The sequence below is a fragment of the Sinocyclocheilus rhinocerous genome, unplaced genomic scaffold, assembly GCF_001515625.1.
Source record: "Sinocyclocheilus rhinocerous isolate Xijiao unplaced genomic scaffold, SAMN03320098_v1.1 scaffold908, whole genome shotgun sequence".
In the NCBI taxonomy this organism is placed as follows: Eukaryota; Metazoa; Chordata; class Actinopteri; order Cypriniformes; family Cyprinidae; genus Sinocyclocheilus; species Sinocyclocheilus rhinocerous.
Genome location: NW_015663508.1, coordinates 213723 through 237551, shown reverse-complemented (window position 1 = coordinate 237551; position 23829 = coordinate 213723). Strand labels below are relative to the sequence as shown.

General features: G+C 40.2%; 1 protein-coding gene across 1 annotated transcript; it reads left to right on the top strand.

The window, feature by feature from the left end:
* Positions 1-2916: 2916 nt before the first annotated feature.
* On the top strand, positions 2917-20605 carry nup98 (nucleoporin 98 and 96 precursor). Its single transcript, XM_016539286.1, has 33 exons — positions 2917-3084; positions 4791-4897; positions 5006-5101; positions 5666-5848; positions 5971-6110; positions 6215-6322; positions 6516-6699; positions 6775-6941; positions 7057-7188; positions 7344-7479; positions 7658-7750; positions 7837-7980; positions 8116-8249; positions 8387-8574; positions 8675-8794; positions 8875-9158; positions 9247-9360; positions 9451-9589; positions 9718-9895; positions 10031-10183; positions 11199-11420; positions 11504-11630; positions 11722-12136; positions 12234-12466; positions 15191-15460; positions 15557-15714; positions 15814-15954; positions 16669-16823; positions 16923-17144; positions 17954-18195; positions 18769-18923; positions 19013-19124; positions 19268-20605. Exons 2-33 carry the CDS (start codon positions 4819-4821, stop codon positions 19468-19470), a joined length of 5427 nt encoding a protein of 1808 aa, XP_016394772.1. The 5' UTR covers positions 2917-3084; positions 4791-4818; the 3' UTR covers positions 19471-20605.
* The last annotated feature ends 3224 nt before the right edge of the window (positions 20606-23829 follow it).

Sequence of the window (23829 nt, the reverse complement as noted above, 5' to 3'; positions counted from 1 at the left end):
CTCGAATGGAGAGCAGATGGTGATCGGCCCACAGCAAAAGGCGTGCTGCCTGTCTGTAAAGGGCTCTCGAGTGTACTTCGCCCCTAATATTCCTTCAGTGCCACGGGACTGCCCAGCCTGAATGCATTCAGAGCGGACATTAAATCTCGTATGCGCTCCTGACTCAGACGCGCTCTCATCGAGATCGAGTCCAACTGCACCCCCAGGTACATGATTGATTGGCTGGGGCGTAACACACGTTTTTGTTTGTTCACACAGAGACCTAAACTCTCCAAGTGAAGTAACAGAGCACGTTTGTGGCTGTTGAGCACATCCTCCGAATGGGCCAAGACCAGCCAATCGTCCAAATAATTCAATATGCGTATTCCGCTCGCTCTCAGAGGGGAAAGTGCTGCATCCACACATTTCGTAAATGTATGCGGCACCAGCGCTAGCCCGAACGGCATCACCGTGAACTGATACGTTATGCCTTCGAACGCAAATCTCAGAAAGGGCCTGTGACGAGGGGCGATCTGGATATGAAAATATGCGTCCTTCAGGTCCACCGAAATAAACCAATCTCCGGGTTGAATCTGCGCGAGTATCAGCTTTAGCGTTGTCATTTTGAAAGCGCGTTTGTATAATGCACGGTTGATGGGTCTCAGGTCTAAGATTGGACGGAGACCACCATCTTTCTTTGGAACGACAAAGTACCGGCTGTAAAACCCGCTCTCTCTCTCGCTCGGCGGGACCACTTCTATCGCGCATTTCGTGAGGAGATTGAGAATTTCTTGCCTCAGCACCGACTCGTTGTGTGCCGTAACTGTCGACATGACCACGCCATTGAACCGGGGTGGTCTGCGTCGAAACTGAAGCGTGTAGCCGTTCTCTATTACATTCCGCAACCAATCCGAAATGCCCGGAATGGACCGCCATGCGCTTGCATAAAGACACAGAGGGCGGAGCGCCTCGCCCTCTGAATTCTGAGCAACGCCGCTGTATACCAGGGTCGTGTTCAGAAAGCTCATGGGACGAGTGGGAGCGCTGTATGTTAGCGAGGGTCGTGCCTCGCCGATTAACGGGGAGCGCGAGCCTTCTGCTGAATGTGTGAGTGACACGGACGTGCGTATGTGCGAGGTATCGAGAGCGAGCCGCGGTTGCGGGGGTCCAACACCTGACACAGGGGCGTGAGCATCGCCAGAAACACGGGGAAGCTGCAAGCCCGATTCTATTGACGGTTTCACGGCTGAGTGTGAAGCCGCTATCGCTGGAGGAGGAGAAAAAAGCTCTTTTTGTGAGGGTGTCACAGACTTTATTGCATTTTGAACATACACAACACAGACATTCTCGCAGTCGCCTGCAACCACCAAGGGGACTTCGCGAGAACATCTCGGACGCTTTGCGGCAGGCCCGCCGCTAGGCGTTCTCCTCCTCTGTACCCGCCCGTCAGGAACCAGGCTTCTGCTACGACAGAGGAGCTCCCCCGGGACGGCCGCCTTTCTTGAAGCCATGACGCCCCTTCGGTGTCCTCTGCCACGGAGTTTTGATGCGAACAGAAGGCTCTGGGTTCGACGCCGATGAAGCGTAAGCAGAGGGGGGCCGCTTCGATGGCCGGTTGGAAGCAGATGAGGATCTATTACGTTTTGGGGGCTGCGCTGCAGCCTGGTGCGGCAGGAAGTGACTCATCACCTTGGAGCGTTTCTGTGTCTCTGAGAAGCGCTCCGCGATAGCCTCCACTGCATCTCCAAAGAGGCCGGATGGAGATACAGGAGCGTTGAGCAGCGCCCTCCTGTTCGCGTCCTTAAGCTCAGTGAGTGTCAGCCACAGATGCCGGTGGAGCACCACCATGTCGCCCATGCTCTGTCCGATCGCCTGGGCCGTCTTCTTTGTGGCTTTAAGTGCAAAATCCATCTGCGCGCGTAGATCCTTAAACGCCTCGGGCGTTTCTCCTTCTCGGACGCCGTTAGGGATAACGCCTCGTCAAGATCGTTGTCATTCCACGCCGTACCGAACGAGATAATCTCGAAGAGCCAGAGGCAGGTTGAAGACTGTCTTCCGTAAAGCACATCGGAGAGTGGGGGGGTGAATTACGCCTTTCTGCGCGGTCGCACATGTGCGGCTGCCGTCTCACCAGTGGCTCGCTGGCGGCGGTGGGACGTTGCCGAGAGAAATCACAGAGGGCGATGTTCCTCCGGGCCCTAAGCACCCGCACTGAGAATTCCTCACAGTGCGGGCAGCCCGACCTCCGCATGGATCTAAAGCAGATGCGGAAAAACGTTCGCCAAAAGAACCCGACTGTAAGTACATTAACATTATTAGTCTTAACTTACGCCTTTCATATTTCAAGTTTTTCCCACATTTTCCTGAGAAGTCTCCGGTGTAAAGGTATAACGGAAGTACAGATACACTGCTTTGCGGGAAAGCGGAAGTTAGCTGACGTCGCTGTGAAAAGGGTCTTATTCTGTATATCAGATCATATGTTTTAAACGAGTGTTTATCCGACTCCAACTGTATGATTCTTAAAAAAAAAAAAAAAAAAAAAAAAACCACGTTTGTAAAGGAACTAGATTACTTCTTTTGAACAACCTGTCAATTGACCGATCTGTGCATTAATTATGTTTAAAATGTTTCTTTAAAAAAAATAAAATTGCTATGGGCTTGCTATATTTGATATAGGCCTATAATCCTATAATTCATATTAATCTTTCCAAATGTCCAAGGGGCATGCTCATCGGTTTCCAGGTTGGACATTTGGCTTTATGAACATTAGTAATGATACAGGACTACACATACCAACAACAACATATTTTCCTGAACGAACATTTACATAAAAACATCCGCCACGTGCGTATGTTACATGAAAAGGCGAATTGGAAGAAATAAACACGTGACGCGTGATGACGTCTGGGCTCTAGATATGACGCGGATTGCTATCGGCTAGCTAGCTACGTTGTTTCCCTCCATCAACACTGAGCAGAGACCGAAATTAGCAAGTTGATCAACAAAACGGACAACTCCGGATTCACCTTTGCTATAAATATCGAGCCACTCGAGTGAGGAATTCTTTGCTGGACGTTTGATTAACCAATCTCCGCAGAATAAACGGCAAGTCTGTTTAAATCTGTTTGTTGGGTAAAGTGCGTTTCAAGCCCGATTGCTAGCAAGTTAGCATTTGTAGCGAGCCATGTGAATTTGAAAGTAGAAACTTTGCGTTTGGCATTTGTATATCTGTATGGTAGATTAAATTAATCGAAATGTTTTTGAAACATGTTACATTTTAAATCTATTGATAGCAGCTCGTTAAAGCTCCAGATAATTGTATTTGAAATAGAAACTTTAATGTAAGCATATGACGGCTAACTTAACGTTACCTTTTATTTTTTTGCCTCGTAGCTGCGTTGTTTCGCAGTTGTTCGTGCAAACTGGTTCTCTCAGGTTTAATCCGGCACAAACCAAAATATATAATGAAATGTGTTGGTGAGCGGAAGATGTTAGTCATAAAACCACAAAAAATCTAACAACACAATTCCACAGGCCCTAAGTCAACTGGCACGTGAAATTTCTGGCGCCCAACATTGTTAATAGACGTCAAAACTAGCATGAACAATAACAGACATCACGAGTTATTTAACAATAACCGAGACGTGTCTCTTTACTGCACATCATGTGTATCGGACACATGATGTGTATGTTTGTGCTGTTTTGAAATTTATATTCGTGTTCTCGCATTTCTCCCTGCTTTACCTTTAAGGTTTTAAACCTGTTTACTGGCGCGGTTAGAATTCTCGTGGAAGCACATTTATTTTTGTATGGATATATGAACAAGTAGGAAAATGAATTATGCAAATAGAAATGTTCTTATTGAATACGCAGCTGTAGTATCTCAATATGTCCAGTTAGACTTTTTGGCTGTGTAGTTATAGAAAAATGACATAAATGTTATTTAAATAGCTTAATATTGAAATAAAAAAAAAGTAAGTAGTGAAAATAAAAAAGAAACATTCAGTTTACTTAACATAAGTATAAGCAACCATTCAGAGTTCATAAAATCAACTTTATTAACCCTGCAAAACCTAAAACATGAAATAATAGTCAAAATAAGCAAATGCTTTTAAATGGGACGGTTTGTTTAAAAATCCAAAAAAGTTTGCATATGTTTTTATGTATTATATCATATAAAGAAATACTTCCGTTTTTAGGAGCAAAATTATGCAATTTGTGCATTTGCTGTTATTTTACATGGTTAAAACATATAAAGCAATATAATACAATGATGACATTTTAACGTGGTTTTTCTTTTTTTTTTAAAATGTGAGTGGGAAGATGTGTGGATAATAAAGTAAACCTACATTGCTTCAGTCCAGTGTATGTTCATCTTGAAATATTACTGACAATATCAAATATATTCTTGAATTGACTTTGAAAACCTTCAAAGATGTCTTAGCAAAAAGAAGTGTACCACAATATTGATCAGAACTATTAGGGCAGAAGTCATGTGGAAGATTGTGTACAACAGTTTTTTTTATTTATTTTTTTACACTTTTCATCTAATAATTTTCAGCATTTATCCCTAGCAGGAACACCAGTCAGGGATATTTATGGAAACAAACTATTTTAGTCATTGTAATATTGTCACAGGCCATAGGAAATCAAATTCTAAAGATTAAAGGAAAAATTGAGCATGGTAGTGATCAAAACAATATTGGAACACCTAATAATAAGACATTTAGATATTGAAAAGATTGATTGTTAGTAAAGCAGCTGAAGTGTATTTGCTGTGCTAGAAATGAAAGCTTTTGTCTTTTGTGCAGACATATGCAGGCTCTATAGCAGTGCAAGATGTTCAACAAATCTTTTGGTGCTCCTTTTGGGGGAGGGACAGGAGGATTTGGGACTACTTCAACATTTGGGCAACAAAGTAAGTTAATATATATGCTAAGGTATTTTATATGTAAAAAAATTAGAGAAACAAGAATTAATATTGTACAGAGACAAAATAAGAATTTTGTGTTACCTTTGTCATCAGATGCTGGATTTGGAGCAACAGGGGGCTTTGGATCTTCAGCATTTGGGACAACAAACAGCACAGGAGGACTGTTCGGGACCACCCAGAACAAACCTGGTATGCTGTTTTCTGTAGCAGAAGGTGTATGCAGAATCTCACAGCCATCTTTAAATGCTCATAGAATCTATCAGTAAAAAACAAAAGTTTGTATTTTTTATTTTTTTATTAAGAGTTATTTGCTTGTAGTTGAGCCTTATCTAAGATTGTGCTATCATTTATATGTGTAACATGACAATGCAATCCTGCAGGTTGGCTTTGCAAGACCAGTTGTTCTCACTGATTTGAGCACTGCAGGTTGAGAAGATTAGTTTACTCTGCATGTTAGTCATTTGCAAAATAGAGCATGATTGTGGCGACTCAAGCTGTAACAGAACAAAAAAAAATTGCTGTTGACTAAGTCATCTCAAAAGTGAATTCGCTAAAGATGAACAAATCAAATTCAGTCAAGTGGTGACTCACTGAGAAGACTTAGCTGAATATTATTGATTTGAAGATGGTTTTGAGGATAGATTGCATTGCAAACTGATGTGCTATCACATAAGAAACGAGTGGTCCCATAAGAATGTTGTATTTGGTCAACAGTGTGTGATTTGTATTTAAATATTTGTGTCTGTCCTCAAGGTGGCCTATTTGGCTCAAGCACCTTCAGTCAGCCTGTCACATCCTCCACCAGTACTGGGTTTGGGTTTGGTGCCACCAGTGGCACATCAAACAGCCTTTTTGGAAGCACCAACACTGGAGGTGGAGGATTGTTTTCCCAGCAGAATAATGCCTTTGCTGCCAACAAACCAGCTGCTTTTGGCAGTAAGTTTCCTGCAACATTCCAGTGTAGCTATAAATTGTTTGATTTGTTGTAGAAGTAGTGTCTTGGATTAAAAGAATAACTTAAACATAATGGACCTAAGTAACTTTGAATTGCTTTGCAGCTTTCGGTACCAGCACCAGTAGCGTTGGATTATTTGGGACAACCAACACAACATCCAACCCTTTTGGAGGAACATCAGGCTCTTTGTTTGGGTCATCAAATTTCACTGCTGCTCCCCCTGGCACAACAATCAAATTCAATGTTCGTTTAGAAATTATTATACTTTTTTCTTCTTCATACTGGTAATTTAGCTACCTGTTTTTCATACATGGTTTTTAACCAAAATCTTTTGTGTTTTGCTGCAGCCACCAACTGGGAGTGACACAATGGTAAAAGGAGGTGTGACAACCAGCATCAACACCAAACACCAGTGTATCACTGCCATGAAGGAATACGAGAACAAATCCTTAGAGGTAGGTTGAATTCTCTTGTTGTGATAGTTGTTTTAGTACTTGGCAGCCTGCTGAAATAATTGTCAAGCACTGTTTGCCAGGTGCTTTGATAAACTGTCTGCAGAGAACAAAATATGTAACACATCTGTTGTCTGGAGTTTTGAGAATTTAAAGCCATGATGAAATAATTGTACCTTTCTTTCCTTGATTTTAGGAATTAAGGCTTGAGGATTACCAGGCAGGAAGGAAGGGTCCTTCCAACCCCATGGCAGCTGGCACAGGTGGTCTCTTTGGAGCGGCAGCCGCAGCTACTCCCAGTACTGGCACTGGACTCTTTGGAGCCTCAACTCCAAACACTGGCTTCAGCTTCGGCCAGAACAAGACCTCATTTGGCACAAGTAAGTGGTTGTACCTTAATTGTTTATTTAGATTTTATTTTTTTGTCTTAAGTGTGCTAAGTGTTTGCACTGCAGGCACTGGGGGCTTTGGTACAACCACAGGAAGTTTGTTTGGCCAGCCGCAGCAGCAACAGCAACAGCAACAGCAACAGCAGCAGCAAGGTTCCAGTCTCTTCAAGCCATTTGGCTCAGCTACCACCACCCAAAATAACACTTTCTCCTTTGGCAACAGCAACAGCATGGTGAGTTCCAGCAGGTGTAGTCAATGTCTACACTGATTAACTAAATATTCTTAACTGATTTTATTAATCTTACATCAGGTTAATTCTATGTTTAATCCAATATTTTATTTATAAGGGGCTGTTTGGCAACACAGCTGCCTCTCAGGCTGGAGGACTGTTTGGAAACACTAACACAAGTACGGCCACAGGATTCGGCACAGGAATTTTCGGCCAAACTAACCCCGGCTTTGGGAATGTCGGTACACAGGTGACTTCTGGAGAGGCTACAGTTAGCTCTCATTTTTTTCCCCTTTTCTGTATTTTTCAAAAGTCAATTTTTAGATTTTCAACGTGTTCAAATGTAAATTACAATTTTTTTGCATTGTTTTTCTAAATGATTAACTTGTTCTCTTTATTTCACAGAATCTTTTTGGCAATAAGCCGGCTGGATTTGGCACCACCACCACCACTAGCGCACCCTCCTTTGGAACAGGCACTGGTCTGTTTGCAAATAAGCCTACACTCACTCTAGGGACTAACACGAACACCTCAACCTTTGGTAAGTCTTGAACAATAAAGTTGAATAATGTTAATGCTGACTAGTGTTTGCTGTAATCAAATTAATTCTCAGTTTTGGTGGTGAATGTGATGGGCTTCATTTCTCCAGTGTGCAATTTGATCTGACCTAGAAATTACAATATATTTATTCTCAAATGTCAATGTTGGTGTATTTTTAGGATTCGGAGCAACTGGTACTGGTGGGGGTCTCTTTGGGAACAAAACTGCTATGACAGGCCTGGGAACAGGACTGGGAACTGGCTTTGGAGGAGGTGTGTTTTAGGCTGCATGATTTTTGTTGTTATTTGTTATTGTAAGAATGAAAACATGGCTTCTAAGTATTAGTCTGTATTTTCAGCTGTAGGAACTGGCCAGACATCATTGTTTGGGAACAACCAGAACAAGCTGGGCTCCACCCTGGGGTCAGTGGGCACTTTTGGGACTGGAGGCTTTAACACCGGAGCCAACACTCTGAATTTTGGTGCTCCTCAACAGCCTGTGGGTCAGTGCAAATGCTTCATAAATGATTTAATTCCTATAACTGGTTGTAATCATGTTAAATTGAGGTCTTCATGCGAGACGGATCTCTTTGAAATTCTGTAAAATAAATAACTGCTATACTATGTTTTGTTCGCAGCTCTGACTGACCCCAATGCATCAGCTGCGCAGCAGGCCGTCCTCCAACAGCAGATCAATGCATTGGCATATTCTCCTTTTGGAGACTCACCGCTCTTCAGAAATCCACTGTCAGACCCTAAGAAGAAGGAAGAGGTTTGATTTTACAGTTTACGTGGTCCTTATATGTATTTGTTTTTTGAAAAGATTAGTGAGTGGCTCAATAAAAGACGACTTGTTTCTTACCATTTAGCACAGTACATGCACTGCTAACGTATCTTCTCCATCATTAGCGTCTAAAGCCCACAAATCCAGCTGCCCAGAAAGCCCTGACTACCCCTACTCAGTACAAACTGACTCCTCGTCCTGCCACCCGTGTTCGTCCCAAAGCTCTGTCCTCATCAGGCTCCTCCAAATCTCAGCTCTTTGATGGACTTGATGATGATGAACCCTCTCTTAACAATGGAGCCTTCATGCCTAGGTAAGAATCTGACTTCATAACTCCAGCTACTCTTAGTGCACATGTAGCTCAAGTTGTAGTGCACTAACTAAAGTGTTTCTGTCTGCATGTTTTGTTTTAGGAAGAGCATAAAGAAGCTTGTTTTGAAGAATCTGAATAACAGCAGTCTGTATAACAACTCTGTGAACAGAGAGGCTGATGACTTGGCCTCCCCTTCAGAGTACCCACAAAACGGGCTCAGGTAAGTTTACACTAGTTCTTAATCGCTGAAGTTAGTAGAGATTCAACCATAAATTTGAACATTTTCCTGTCACACTTCAGTCTGAGTATAGATGAAAGAGAGACCAGAAAAGTAACTGTGGAGCGAAGTGAGGAGGATGATCTGGAGGTCTCCAAGTTCTACACCAATCCGATCACCAAACCAATTCCACACGCCCAGCCGAGCCCCTTGCTACAGGACACAATCTCTGAGTTCAACATGCGGGGAACTGCCAGTCATCGCAATGGCCTGGAGGCCAGCAGCGAGGACATCTCTCTGGCAGAGGATTCTATTCAGGAGGAGAGAGATGAGGAGCTGGAGGCTCAGAAACCACCTCACCCAGCTGGTATGCTTCTCGGTTGACATTCTTCAAAACATACACTGTACTTGATAGGCTACAAATCTTATTCTGAGCTATTTATGTCCTCTCTCAGGTATAGTTCTTACCCGTGTGGGCTACTACACCATCCCATCAATGGAAGAGCTGGGAAGGATGTTGAATGAGAATGGGGAGTGTATTGTGGAGAACTTCACTGTTGGCAGGAAAGGTAAAAGTATTGAAGCGCAATTGTGTGTAAGAACAAATGATATTGTAAGTAGCACGTGAGTGGAGCATGACAACAATGTGTTTTTTGCAGGCTATGGATCAGTTTTCTTCTCTGGTGAGGTGAATCTCACCAACATGAACCTGGATGAGATTGTGCACTTCAGGCGTAAGGAAATAATCGTGTACCCTGATGACAAAGACAAGCCTTCTGTTGGAGAGGGACTAAACAGGTAATGTGCATGGATCACTTTTGCATCTTCCTCAACCACTTTTGCATCTTCCTCAACCACTTTGGTCGCTCTTTAAAACTGAGTTTCTGCTAGTTGTTCCTATGTATTTTGTTTCTTGTAACATGCAGACGTGCTGAGGTGACTCTAGATGGCGTGTGGCCTAATGACAAGACAACATGCTCTCAGATTAAGAGTCCAGAGAGGCTGACTGAGATGAACTATGAGGGCCGGCTTGAGGCAGCCTCGCGTAAACAGGGTGCCCGCTTCTTGGAATACCGACCCGAAACAGGCTCCTGGGTCTTTGAGGTATGAGCGTCTACTCCACATTCCATTTACTGCTCTATATTCAATCCACTTTTTTTTTTCTGACTGATCTTGTATTACATAGTTAGCTGTTGTCATGTGTAAATCTTTAGAATGTAACCAAAATCTCCTCTACAGGTGGCCCACTTCTCAAAGTACGGACTTCAGGAATCTGATGAAGAAGAGGAAGCCCCCCCCACCAAGCTTGACCTGAAGAAGCTGAAGACCGGTGTTCCACCTGGGATCCCACAGCTTCCACTGACCCAGCAGCAGATGGCACCACAGGCTCAGGTAGACTGAGGAACGCACTGGGTCTGACACACATTGGTCTCCGAGGGCCACTCAAATTCACTCAAACCTGCTGTGCTCCCCACAGTCCAGATCAACACTAGCAGCAGGGAGAGAGCAAAGAGGGTTTAGTGGTTCAAATGCTTTTCAGTTGTGATGCCAAGAGATTGGAAGTTATTGAAATGCTGTGCACACATTTTAAATATTAAGAGTTTACAGAGAAAGTTCATATAACAAAGGGAGTTGCCTTTTATCTAATATTTATAGTTTGTAAAGCTGACTGTATTTCTTTGCAGCTGAGATTAGCAGGTGCTTAAAGTGTAAAGACTATACTTTTCATTTTCAGTGAAATATAAATTGTTACAACTTTAATGAAAACATTGCTTTGTTTACACAGAATGAAAATACAAGGGTAATTCTGAATGTGTTTTGAGTGGAATAAGATGCAGCCAAGCATTATGCTTGGTTTCTTTTATCTTTGCCAAAATATGAAGTATATTTGTATGCTATGATATTTGTGGAACACAAGCAAAGAGTTTGTTTGATCATTTTGTATTTTAGATTTACTTTTAGCAGGTGATTTAAATAACATTACATGTAGTAATTAAAAGTGTCTGATCTGAGAGATTCTACAAATATGAGCTTGTGAGGTTTAAGATTGTTTTAGTTGGAAGTATAGCAGTGAAACATGTATGAGTGGCAGTGTGTGAATTTGATTAGATTTTTGTCATGTATTTTATTGATAAATAAAGGTGCAATAAAGATAACATGTTTGTGTCAGGACATTTCATGGCTACACAATGCTTTCATAGCAATGTTTTGAATAGGCAGCAGCTGGAATCTTGATGCCTGTCAAATTATTTAGGTAAAAATTGATTTCTGTTTGAAAGTTTGCTTTCTGTCAACTTTAACATTGTGGAAGTGGTCTGATAGGGATGAAAAAAATTTTTTTAACCGTACTCTGCACTCGGATCAAGAATGAAGACTTGACTTGATCTCTTTGTATGCATGTGGATAGAGTACAGCAGTTCTTGAGCTGCTCAGCCGTGTGTCGGAGTTGGACAGTGACATGGCTGACATTACTCAAGAGCACCCGGCAGACAGTGTTTTGGGTGAAGAGGATGGAGAGAGAACTCTGGAGGAGAACAAGCTGAGATCTGAGACTCCTGCCGAGCACGAGCCCGTGTCTGCATCAAGTCAGATTGCTTCCTCAATGGGCATCAACCCTCATACCTTACAGGTAGCGCGTGTGTAATTGAGTCATTGTTTGGAAACCAGTCATATTCTGTTGTTTTAATCAATTTTGATTTGTTTTCTATACAGATTATGAAGGCCTCTCTCTTTGCAGAGGATGATGAATGTGATTTATTTCAAGAGCATGGTTCTTCAAAGCTCGTACAGGATGTGGCTTCCCCCAAAGTTTTGCTTTCTGGAGCTGGACGGCCATCAAGTATGCCAGCCTAATGCATATAACGCAGTTTACATACTTGTGGGAAATATACTTCTTTAACATGTCTGATATTATGGCTTTTCTATCACAGTTGGAGCCCTTTTACAAACCAAGTTCACCTCAGGAGGAGGGCTTTTTTCCCAGTTGCCAGAGGCTCCTTTTGGAGGAATACCTCAGAAGCTTAGCAAGTCACTAGCATCAGAATCTCCATGGCCTTTGGGTCCTTCCTTTCTGTTGCCGGCCCCTCCCCCAGAACCTACTCTTCGAACTGTGGGGGCCCGCAGGCTAGGGGGGCCAGTACCTCTGGAGAGCTCCATAACTCTAGGAAAAGGCCATCTGCTAATGGACTCTGCTTTGTTCAGAGGGCGATCTTTCAGAGTGGGCTGGGGTCCCAACTGGACACTGGTGCACTGTGGAGATCCACTTAGTGTCACAGAGGCAATGAAGGAGCAGTCAGCAGAGATCATGGGATTTGGCTTCTTACCCAAACCTGCTAAAAGCAAACCGTAAGTTTAGCTTTCCATATCTTATCAGTGCAAACAATGCACAACTAAAGTGCAGCAGAATTTTTCTCACATTTTTTCTATTGTTGCATCATACCAGGATCACTGAAAGTCCATTTAAAGTGCGTATGGAGCAGGTGATCGGCCTGGAGCCCAAACAGTCAGCAGAGAGCCTTACTTTGTATCACAGACCACTGGAGATTGGTCTAAAGCACAGCACAATCAACACCGAGCATTCCTGTCCCTTCATCCAGCCTGCAAAAGGAGTGGATGCTCTGCATGGTTATGCAGAATGGATTGTGGAGGTCAACACAGATATAGGAGGAGGGGATGGTATGCAGTTTTATAAATGCTGTTTTATAAATCTTAAAGGGATAGTTTTCCCAAAAATGAAAATTCTGTCATTTACTTACTCTTAAGTTGTTCCAAACCTAGAAGATATTTTGAATATTGTGAAAGTGAAGTGACGTTTAGCCAAGTATGGTGTCCCATACTTGGAATTTGTGCTCTGCATTTAACCCATCCAAGTGCACACACACACCGTGGAGTAGTGGGCAGCCATTTTTGCTCCTGTGCCTGAGGAGCAATTGGGGGTTAAGTGCCTTGCTTCAAGGGTCTCACCTCAGTTGTGGTATTCAAGGTGGAAGAGAGCTCTATTCATTCACTCCCCCCACCTACAATCCCTGCGGTACCGCGACTCGAACACCTGACCTTTGGATTACAAGTCTGACTCTCTAACCCAGGGGTCGCCAACTGGCAGACTCCAGGTCCGAATCCGGACCGTTAAGCCTTTTGACATTATGAAATAAATAAATGCCAAACGCTGTTTTCTAATAAAATCAAATTTATATCAAGCATATCAAGGTCAGCTCAGTAAAGTTTGGGTCCTACAGTACCACAGGTTGCTACTACTTTTAAGTTAACTGTTGCGTAACGTTCAGACATGCAGTCGTGTGTGCAGTGAAGAGAGCAGAAAGTGGCACGCAGACAGATTAAACTTTCAGTGAGTGAAAAAAATTAATTCTCAAAAATGTGGAAAGTTGACGGGTCCTTAAAGTCTTCTATTTAGTTGTATCAAATCTAAGGCCATATAAAGTCTTAAATGGTACAAGAAAGTCTTAAAGGCACAATATGTAAAAAATAAAATTATTAAAATATCCAAAAACCACTAGAACAGTGTAATATATTTTGCTGACTTGTGTACTTATACTATCCCAAATGTTTCAAAGAATGTTTAAATCCAGAGAAATAAGCAATTTTAACTAGTGACATGGACCGTTTCCATAGTGTCATTGTGTCGCCTGCTAATGATGTCATAACCCCTCGATTTTCGGTTTTGTAGAAAATATGGAAACACCAAAGGTGGGATGAAGACGACAACTCCCATGATTCCACACTCAGTCACAGCGTCATCAAACTACGCCTTTGTTTATTTTGAATACGCGCCCTCTAGCGACGAAAATTACATATTGTGCCTTTAATTATGATTTTAGGAGGTCTTAAATTTGGGGACCGAAACACAAAGTGTGGCTTAAAGTGACAATTAAACTTCAAAAGGCTGTGATTTCATTGAATAAATATGAGCGCTGCATGTTTCAGTCAGCTGCTGCATGCTTTGTGTACTGCCATTACCGGGGAAACTGCTGGTAGAAAGTGCCTCCTGCTGGCAGAGAATGACTTGCATTTTTAATAAACCTGTCTGCTGTTTTTGTTCAGACCAATGTTAAAATCAAAAACGTAGATTTGTAAATCTGAACTGTTGTATCGACAAGAAGATAATGCATTATAAAAATTTAAACAATTAAGACCGTAAAATATATTTGTTATTTAATATAACGATTGATGATAATTGTTTAAATTAATAATTGATACTTTTGACACCTTTTTCTTAAAAAAATTGTTTAAAGACTGAAATGTGAAGTTTATAAAACTTTGTTTTTGTGAAAACCTGTATCTGAATTGTAAATCATGCTTTTTACAGTCATTTTAATTTTATTTGTGCAGGTCTTAAAGGTCTTAAAGTCTTAAATTTGAGTTAAATATTCTGCAGATACCCTGGTCTGGCAAAAAACATCAATTCATGTTTTTCTATATAATTGTCCGGCACTCGGCTGCTGAGGAGGGTTCATTACTGGACCTCAAGCAATTTTAGTTGAAGACCCCTGCTCCAATTAGGCCACGACTGCTCAAGCAGTTAATGGACCCCATTGTAGGGATGTAACGATACACTTAACTCACGATGCGATACGATTCATAATACATTTTTTTTTTTTTATAAATTTTTTTACAAAATGAGATTTAAGACAAATGTCAAATAACAAAACTAAATTTAAATTTTAAAACAAATCAAATAAATAATACAAATCATATAAATCTCTTCATATAAACAAGCTAAGGCTTTGCCTGTGCTCTTTCCATTTTAAAATTTGAGGCAACCATTATATTTTTATCATGCTCCAAACAAAGATGAGCAGGTTTTAATCTAAATTAGATTGTATAATTTCGAAATTTGAAGCAAAAACAGAATGGTCTGACTTTAGATTTGTGATACTATACTACATAAAGCATAGCTCGAAACAGAAACAGCACATGGGCTGAAAGAAAATTCAAATTCACTCTCTGATAGCAGGTGGCGCTTATAGAACAGCAGCAATATAGCTTTTCCTTGTTTACAGCTGTAAACAAAGCAGCACTGCACTTACGAACACTACTTTAATATGTTTTATACAGAGGCGAGATGAGAAGAAAATACCATCTAAACTTTTCTAAAGACAGTTCCCCTCAGAGATACAATTGGGGGGTAGGAGTTTAAATGAATGTATCGCGATTCGTTTAACATCTCAACCGCTACAATGCTACAATTTCAATTTCTAAATTAATACATTCTAAATGCTGTTCTTTAAATTTCTGTGCGCTTTTTTAATCTTACCAACCTTAAGTTTAGACAGTAGTGTTTGTGTATATATAAAAATTAATGAATTGAATCATTTTAAAATTAAATTAAAAAAAAATACATATGCTTATTATATATTAAATCATTTTTATTTTCCACATTAGCTGGTCTGGCCCATTGGCGCCAAGTTTGGACTTTGTGTGCTGCTCTTTTTGGTCGTCTGGGTGACCGGGATGCGGAGACTGAGCAATACTCAGACTACCAGCTGCAGCTTGAGAGGCGAAGGAGCTTCTCGCACTGGCTCTCTGAGTGTGCGGCCGAGTGCATTGAGGAGGAGGTGGGCCGAGCCCTTCAGCGCAACCATGCTGAGGCCATATTCAGTTACCTTACTGGCCACTGCATAAGCAAAGCCTGCAAACTGTCCCAGAAGAGTGGTGAGTGTGCACATTTTTTTGTTCCTAAAAGCTTAATGTCAAGTTGCATGCTGTACAACAACATATGTGGTTCTAATAAAGATGGTGTGTGTGTAGGGGACCATCGTCTTGCTCTGTTGCTGTCACAGGCTGTGGGCTCTCAGTTTTGTAGAGATCTATTGGCTCTGCAGCTCAGTGATTGGAACAGCATGCAGACGGACTCCTTCATAGAGGAGGAGAGGCTGCGAATCTTTGCTTTGCTTGCAGGCAAACCAGTAAGTAAATAAAATGCCATAAAATCTTGATGTTTTTGGTTTACCAAAATCATTTACCAAATTTACCAAAAAAAAATTTTTTTATTTTTGGTAATAAAGGTGTGGCAGTCATCAGACAGCTGTATAAATGTGTGCTCTGAGCTCGATTGGAAGCGGTGTGTTGCTGTTCATCTCTGGTACATGCTGCCTCCTACTGCATCTGTAGCTGATGCCCTCTCCAAATATGAATCTGCATTTCAGGTACCTCACATCACACTAGTTTTTTTTGGGTTATATATTAGTTTCTTTGACAAAATTATAACTTTTCATAATTAGAATAGGCAAGTTAAAAAAAAAAATTGTAAGAATTAACTAATGCTTACCAAGGCTATATTTGCTTGATCAAAAATATTGTAATACTGTGAAATATGACAATAAAAAAGCTGTTTTCTATCTTAATATATTTTAAATTGTAATTTTATGTAATGTTATGTAAGCTGCTATTTTCAGCAGCCATTATTCCAGGCTTCAGTGTCCATGATCATTCATAAATCATTCTAATATGCTGATTTGATTTTAATTGATGTTGGAAAAGTTGTTAAAAAGAACATTTATTTGAAACAGAAATGTTTTGTAACAAACATCTTTACTGTCTCTCTTGATCAATTTGATGCATCCTTGCTGAATAAAAGTATTCAAATTTTTTTTTTCAACAAAAACTTACTGACCCTAAACTTTTTTTAAATTTTTTTTTATAAGTGTTAAAAGCCCTTATGTCAGTGACTTTTGTTTAATGTCAATGCAATAAGAAGGTGTTTTTGAAGAATTGGATTTAAATAGAATTACGCACCATGGGAACTAGCAACAGCAAATACACCATGTTTCTGCACCCCCTTGTTGAGAGATGCCACCGATTCTTGATGAACTGTGTAATTATATATTCTAAAATGCTGTAACTGTATTTGTGTGTTTCAGGGTTCAGAGGAAGTGAAAAGGTATGCTTGCCCTCCTTTACCTCCTTACATAGATGAAGTCGAGTTGTTGGGTTTGGATGAAGAGATGAATGAGACGGATTCCAAAAAGCCGCTCTATGACATCTGCTTCCACCTGCTCAAACTTTACAGTGACAGGTTTGTAATAGTGTCCTCTTTGTTTCCTGGTTTTTAATTAAAGATGGTGTCCACTGCTGTGTATATATGCAGGCTGAATTTATCTTTTCCTCTCTTTAGGCACTACAGCTTACAACAGCTACTTGATCCCAGCACAGTAACTGCTGATCATCTGGACTACCGGCTGAGCTGGCACCTGTGGAACGTGTTGCAAGCTCTTAACTACAACCACCTGTCCACCTCATGCCAGGGCTTGCTTCATGCCAGCTATGCTGCCCAGCTGGAGAGTGCGGGATTATGGGAGATGGCTATCTTCGTGCTGCTGCACATACCTGACTCTGGGTAAGTGTCTGCTCTGTTCGGAGTACTCATTTAGTTCTTGATAGGTTTGCAGACCTGCCAACCTGTACACATTTTGCGCAGCGGGTACGCATTTTGACCTTAAAGTACAGTGGTATGATTTGTCACTCTTAAACTACGCAAAAACCTGGTGACCTGTCCATGCGCAGTAAATAAGCAACAGAAAAAGACGAGGAGTTCAACCAATCAGAGCGTTTTCCGTGTTTTTTAATTTCTCTCCAAACTGGCTCTGTTTGTGTCCGTGAGTCATGCGCTGAGATGAGGAAACACGGTATTTCCTGGAGTCATGAGCTCTATTTCTTCGGTGATGCATATGTGGACTTTCTGCACAGGGGCGCCCTCTAGTATCCAGTATGAATTAAACCGACATTACATGTGTTCATAGCACTAAATAATGGCCAATGGAGTTTTACTTGAAGTATACTGGAGTTTTTTTTTTTTTTAAATAGCATTTAAAATAGCTAAAAAACTCTGTTGTGCCAAACCATCAGAACCAAACTGAAAACTGTGTTTAAAAACCTGAGGTATTTATTGAACCTTGGGCTAACTGTATTGTTGCATTCCTACTGTTTACTCTAAAATACTGTATGACAGGAATATCACAAACTAAGTGCAGACTCTTGAGTACTAGCCTATGAAAAATATTTAACGTGAAGTCTAGCATTTTGCACATTGTGCAATTACGATTTTGACATTAGCCATCGAAGGTTGGCAGGTCTGGGTTTGATAGGATCAGGATGACTTGAGTGACTGTACATGAGATGATTTCCATTTTATGTAAATGCTTGCAGGCGTAGAGAGAGTGCAGTGAGAGAGATGCTGAACTTGCATTGCTCCCTTGAGGAGACAGAAGAGTCAATGGAGAAAGAGCAGTTTCTCACGGAAAAGCTGCTGATCCCCATCCAGTGGATCCATCAGGCCAAGGCCATCCGTGCTTGTAGAGAGGGAGACAAACGTAGTGAGGCTTTGCACCTTTACAAGGCCGGCCATTGGAATCACTGCCATCGGCTGGTCATCCAGCACCTGGCCTCAGGTTTGAATAAGCAAAAAGCACACAAACACACGTTTAATGCCTCTTTAAAAAATGTCACGTCTGCAGCAATGCAAGCTACACATTCATTTTGCTGCCCAGTTCTAGACAACATATTTACATTGTACACATAAGCAGAACTGCAAGTGGTTTCAACTCTGAGCATTTCTTTGCTGTATCGGACACTGAAGTCATCAGGAAAATAACTGTAAAATGCTCTGTAATGTATAATAATTTTCAGTATAGACTTTTATGAAACAAAAAAAGGAACTACTTGACAATTGTTAAACTCAAACAACACTTTCTATTCAGTAAATCTGACTGAAGCTGCATGATTTAAGCATTTTCTAGCTATGTTTTGGAGTCTGGGTAGTAACTTAAATTAAATTTGGTCCCCCAGATTATGAAAATTAGACACTATACTTTTTGTAATTTATAGGTTTTGTCAAAGGAAAAACGTAAATCCATATTTTATGATTGAACGCTCTGTTCTTTAGCAGCTGCTGATGAATTCTGTATGAAACTGTATGATTGTACTAACTGTACTAATTCCATCCTCCTGTCTTTTTTCCTCAGACTGCATCATTAACGATAATCATAAGTACCTTCTGGAATTCCTAGAGGGGTTAGCAGTGCCAGAGCGCAGTGTTCAGATTCAGGACTGGGACACGTCTGGACGAGTCTTTCTTGATTATATCCATGTCATTCAGACACTGCAGGACATCCAACAGGTATCCTGCTGATCAGGATAGTATGTTGCTCAACTATAACAAAAGTTTAAGAAACTACTAATGTGATTGTCTTCTACTTTTATCTCTAGACGGAAAGCCCAGGTTATGAGCTGGAGCGCCTGCATACAGAGGTGACGTCTCTCTGCAGCAGAATAGAGCGCCTCCCCTGCTCCAAAGCTAAAGACCGACTTGCGCAATCAGGTCTGAAAATCATTGGCTGTGTTTTGTGGGAACTTTATACCTTTTATAGCTTTATAACTTTAGTTTAAAACCTCGTTTGATTTGCAATTTGAATCCACATAATTGCTGTAGAATTGTAACCCTGCATCTCTCTTGCCTTATAGAGATGGCCAAACGTGTGGCTAACATCCTTCGGGTGGTCTTGAGTCTCCAGCAAGGTGGTGAAGGCACCCCAGATCCCCGACACATCCCTCTTTGCCAGCTTGCTCCACACATTGGACGTCTACCCATGCCAGAGGACTATGCTTTAGAGGAACTCCGCAGCCTTACTCAGTCGTACCTGCAAGAGTATGTTATCAGTCACTGAATATCAAGATAAATTATTCTCAATCAGTTCTGCAGAAATAACATGAGTCTTGATTGGATTGACCTTCAGCACTCCAATTAAATGGCTGTTTCAGGCCGTGGTAGAATTTTCGATGCATATTTAGGCACAATATTTGTGAATTAAAGCATTCCCTTGTGTGTTTGTGTAGGAGCTTTTTTCCCCTTTCAAATCCTGTTTTGTAGTTCTAGAAATGAATGTGGGTGTCTTTAATTATTAAAGTATCTCTTTGAATGCACCTGTCGATTTCATCTGCCCAAGATACTTAGACAAATGTAAAAGTTCTCAAATCTGGCATGTTCCCTCTATTAAGTTAAAAAGTTATATTGTAAAGTATCATCTGGTCCATTCAAAGCTAAAATGTAATATTGTGTTGTGTGTTTTGAGCCTACAGTGTACTCTGGCCACCAAACAATTCATGAAGATTTCAAAATGTAAACATTTTCTTTTGACAGTTCTTTTTCAGTCAGTGTTTTTAAATCTTAGTGTAACTGTGTGTATACCTTTTGTAAGTCCAGTATTTTTATTGTTCCCATGGACTGCCTTAGTCTGTAAGTTGCAAGCATGCTTCTGTGGGTGTAAATGATAAAGGTTACTCAACCTGGCTTGTAATAAGGTTTGGTCTTTTTCGAGGAGGTTAACCACTTTTTATTTAAAATTAATCTCTCTTGACACCAAAATATACGGCAACATTTAAAAATGTAAAAGTGTGGGCATATCTATTTTTGTAGGATTTTCAAGTTGTTAATTTGGAAGACCTTATTGTTAAAGGTTTGCCTAATGGAAAACGAAATAAATTCAGTGCTATTGATCTAAGAGATTGATAGAAATATATTTTGTTTCTAAAGTGTTCAACAATATGTGACTGGTGATTCTTATAAAACTTTAATCAAAGTCAACCTCACATCTCATCTGACTAGGATAGGGTTTTGCTGATGTAATTACATTACAGCATTATGTGAACCCTTCATCCTCAGGGTTTTTTTTTTAGTGCTACAAATGCATCAGCCACTAGTAATGTGCTTGTTTCCCGTAATGTTTATTTTCTCAAAACATTGTAAACATTAAGCAGATTATGTTTCTGGTAATTAAGATTCTTTGAATGGGTGTTTGTGGCTGTCTGATTATTGCTTTGCATTAATGTGCTTAATTCTTTTATAAAACTATGAATAAAATAATTTTCATTTAATAAGAATCGGTGTATATATATTCTGTTTATAGTGAGGTCCAAAACTTTGAGACCAATGTAAAAATGCTTATATATAATTTCTTAATATTTGATATGTCATACTTTTAATGACAAACACAAGAGCTGACATGCCGGTGACTCACGTTCACACACTCGACACTATAATACTATACCTCAAAAGTCGTTTTCGTAGTGTTTTCTAAGTACTCTTGTCTCATAACTACAGCAACGCTCTCACTTTACCACACGACACATCTTTCTGTTGAGCTCGAGTAACAGTACTCCATATCTAGTACTGACATTCTACGTCATCACTACTGTAACTAGCACGCGACACTTCTATCGCTTCGCGAGTTGCGCATGGATCTTGCGCTGCCTGATAACAAAACGGTACTGAACTATGGGAATACCTGAGAAATGCTGCATCTGCCTTTATGAGACCACAGAAGAGATTTTATTCCTCTTTCACGCCACAAAATGAATCCAAGTGTCATTCTAGCTTCTCTTCATTTGTTTATCACCAGTGGTTTTATTCCAGGTAAGACTGCGCTCACTTCCAGCGTATTTTTCGTATTTATATGTCGACTATACCTTAATTTGAAAAAAGATTGAAATTACTTACATTTATTGATAGAACTAACATTAGTGTTTTATACTCCTTATACCGGCTATGTGTTTCTGTGTATTCTTGTTTTTTTATTGCAAATTTTGGCCCCAGAATTAAGTTTTTGTATGTTTTGGTGTGTCTGTTTGGTTATTTGGTAGATATAGACATATTCATGTGAATTCTTAAATATTACACTTGATGAAGATGAAGATGAAAATTCTAAATTAAGCATCAGTTTTCACATGAACATCACTCCAAGAGATTCTGAGATGGACATGTCCTACACTAATCTGGAACATCTGTGAATTAAATTCTAATGACAACAGTGAACAGATGACAGCACTGATCTATAATTTACAATTTGTGTTATATTCTTATCAACCTGATATGTTGTTCAAGAGAATTGACCCAAATAATTCGTGTTTACAATACCATAGAGACATGTAGACAAAGACCAGCAGTCCCAGAAATATCCAGAATTTATTTAATTCCCTTTGGAGTTTGTTTATTTATTTATTTTCCCCAATTATTATTAATTATGCAGCAATGGGAATCCTGTGAGTGGTTTGTGTGTATTCGTGTCTGAATTTATGAAGAATTTGTAATTTACACACTTGACTTTGAGCAATTTTGCTTATTCTCAAGTCCACACATTTTCTTTCTTTTTTTTAATATAATGAATGTATTATTACATTTGCTATCTTAAAAAAAAATTTATCTGTGGAAACTACCCAAATAGTAACTATATATGACCCACAAATTCCATATGCATTTTTGCATTTTGTCTAAAGAAGCATCTTTAATACCATTGTTTTTGCTTACAAGAATTTGATACTTTCTGCACATTTGCTCAGTCCATGCTGCAGGACAGCAACGCTGCCAGCTGGATCTCACACATCCTTTTCACACCACAGCCTCCATTTTATCTTTCATTAGAGCGCTATTTTGTCTGGCACTTGGACTGAATTGATTCGCTGGTGAAAGCGCTGACCACTCATCCCCAGGGAACTGGAGAAAGTAATTGAGTAAACGTGCTTGCTCACTAGAGTTCCTCTGCTGCACTCGGTGTGGCCATAGTTCAACTAAATATGGGCTGCACACTTAATTTTAAACACAGATTAACAAATCTGCGATTAAAACATTAACCTGCGATTAAAGGTTTCACTTGCGATTAATTCTGATTCAGTGTAGCCTTACTAAACTGCAACAATTTTACTCTTTTGTTATATTTCACTCGTTACAGTTTCCATTTGAGTGACCACAAAAGGGCTCCTGCAAGTAGCCTAATGGAACTTTAAATAATAATTAAAAAAAAAACTGCCGTTATTAACCGCTATCAGATCATTCGCATAACCCATACAGGCTGAGAAAATGGCGCAGTGTATTAGAAGTTCAAACTTTACAAGCCATGAAAAAAATTTATTATATCAATTAATGGAGCAATATGGGACAATAATCGAAGACAAAAGGACAGATAACATGACAATTAAAAAGAAAGAAGACGCCTGGGTCCAGCTAACCGCTGACTTCAATGCTTCTGTGGGGATTAAGGACAAGCGCAATGTAAATAATCTAAACATGCTGGAAAAACCTCAAAGCTAAAGCGAAAAAAGATGCAGCACAGGAGAGAAGGGACACATTTCTCACTGGTGGTGGCCCCCCTACTGGAGAAATAGATTCATTGTCACAAAAAATTATCCAGGGGCGATTCTAGGAATAACCCCATTGCGCAACCCATTCGACGACGATTCCACTGCCGACCAGCTGGAGTCACAGACATCGTCCCACAAAAGTATGTTAGCTGCATTTCATTTTCACATTTCTTTGCTCTGGACATTGTTGGTTTGATAATGCGGAACTTACAATATTTATCCAGCTCAGGCACAAGACAAAGCTCAATGCTCAGAGCCCCCAAAGAGCAAAAGACAAAAAAGTGATTTCAGCGAAAATCATCTTGAATTACTACAATTAGAGAAAGAAAAGAATGTAATGTAGTTAATAGTTAATCCAGGTTTATTGTGAAATTAAATCCAGGATCAAGATGATGGTTTAAATGTAAGCCTGCTTATTTTTAAACAAGGTTTAAAGTTTGGTGCAACGGAATTATTAGATAAACCTTGATTTAATCTAGATTAAAGCTTAATCCTTGTTGGTGCAACCCACCCTCGGAAGGAAAGATTACCTGAGGAATTGTAACCTTAGATTCACTTTCACTGCCATTAATAATATTAGCAATACACAGATCAAGGTATTTGGTCTTACTGCCAATATCCCGTGCCTGGGCTCATTGACAGCTCCCAAAATAACACTGTATTTAGTTGGATCACGCTAAAAAAGGGCAATAATCATTTACGAAATCATTTAATACTATACATAAAATGACTAGCAACTTATAAAAGCCTGACAAGTTAAAGTACATGAAAAAAAACATATAGGCGCGTTTCCATTACCCTTCAAATTGCGCAAATTGAAATTGCTAATTGAAAATACGCCTAATGGAAACGCGTCAATTTCGCAAAAACTCCCATATATCGCAAAAAAGTTT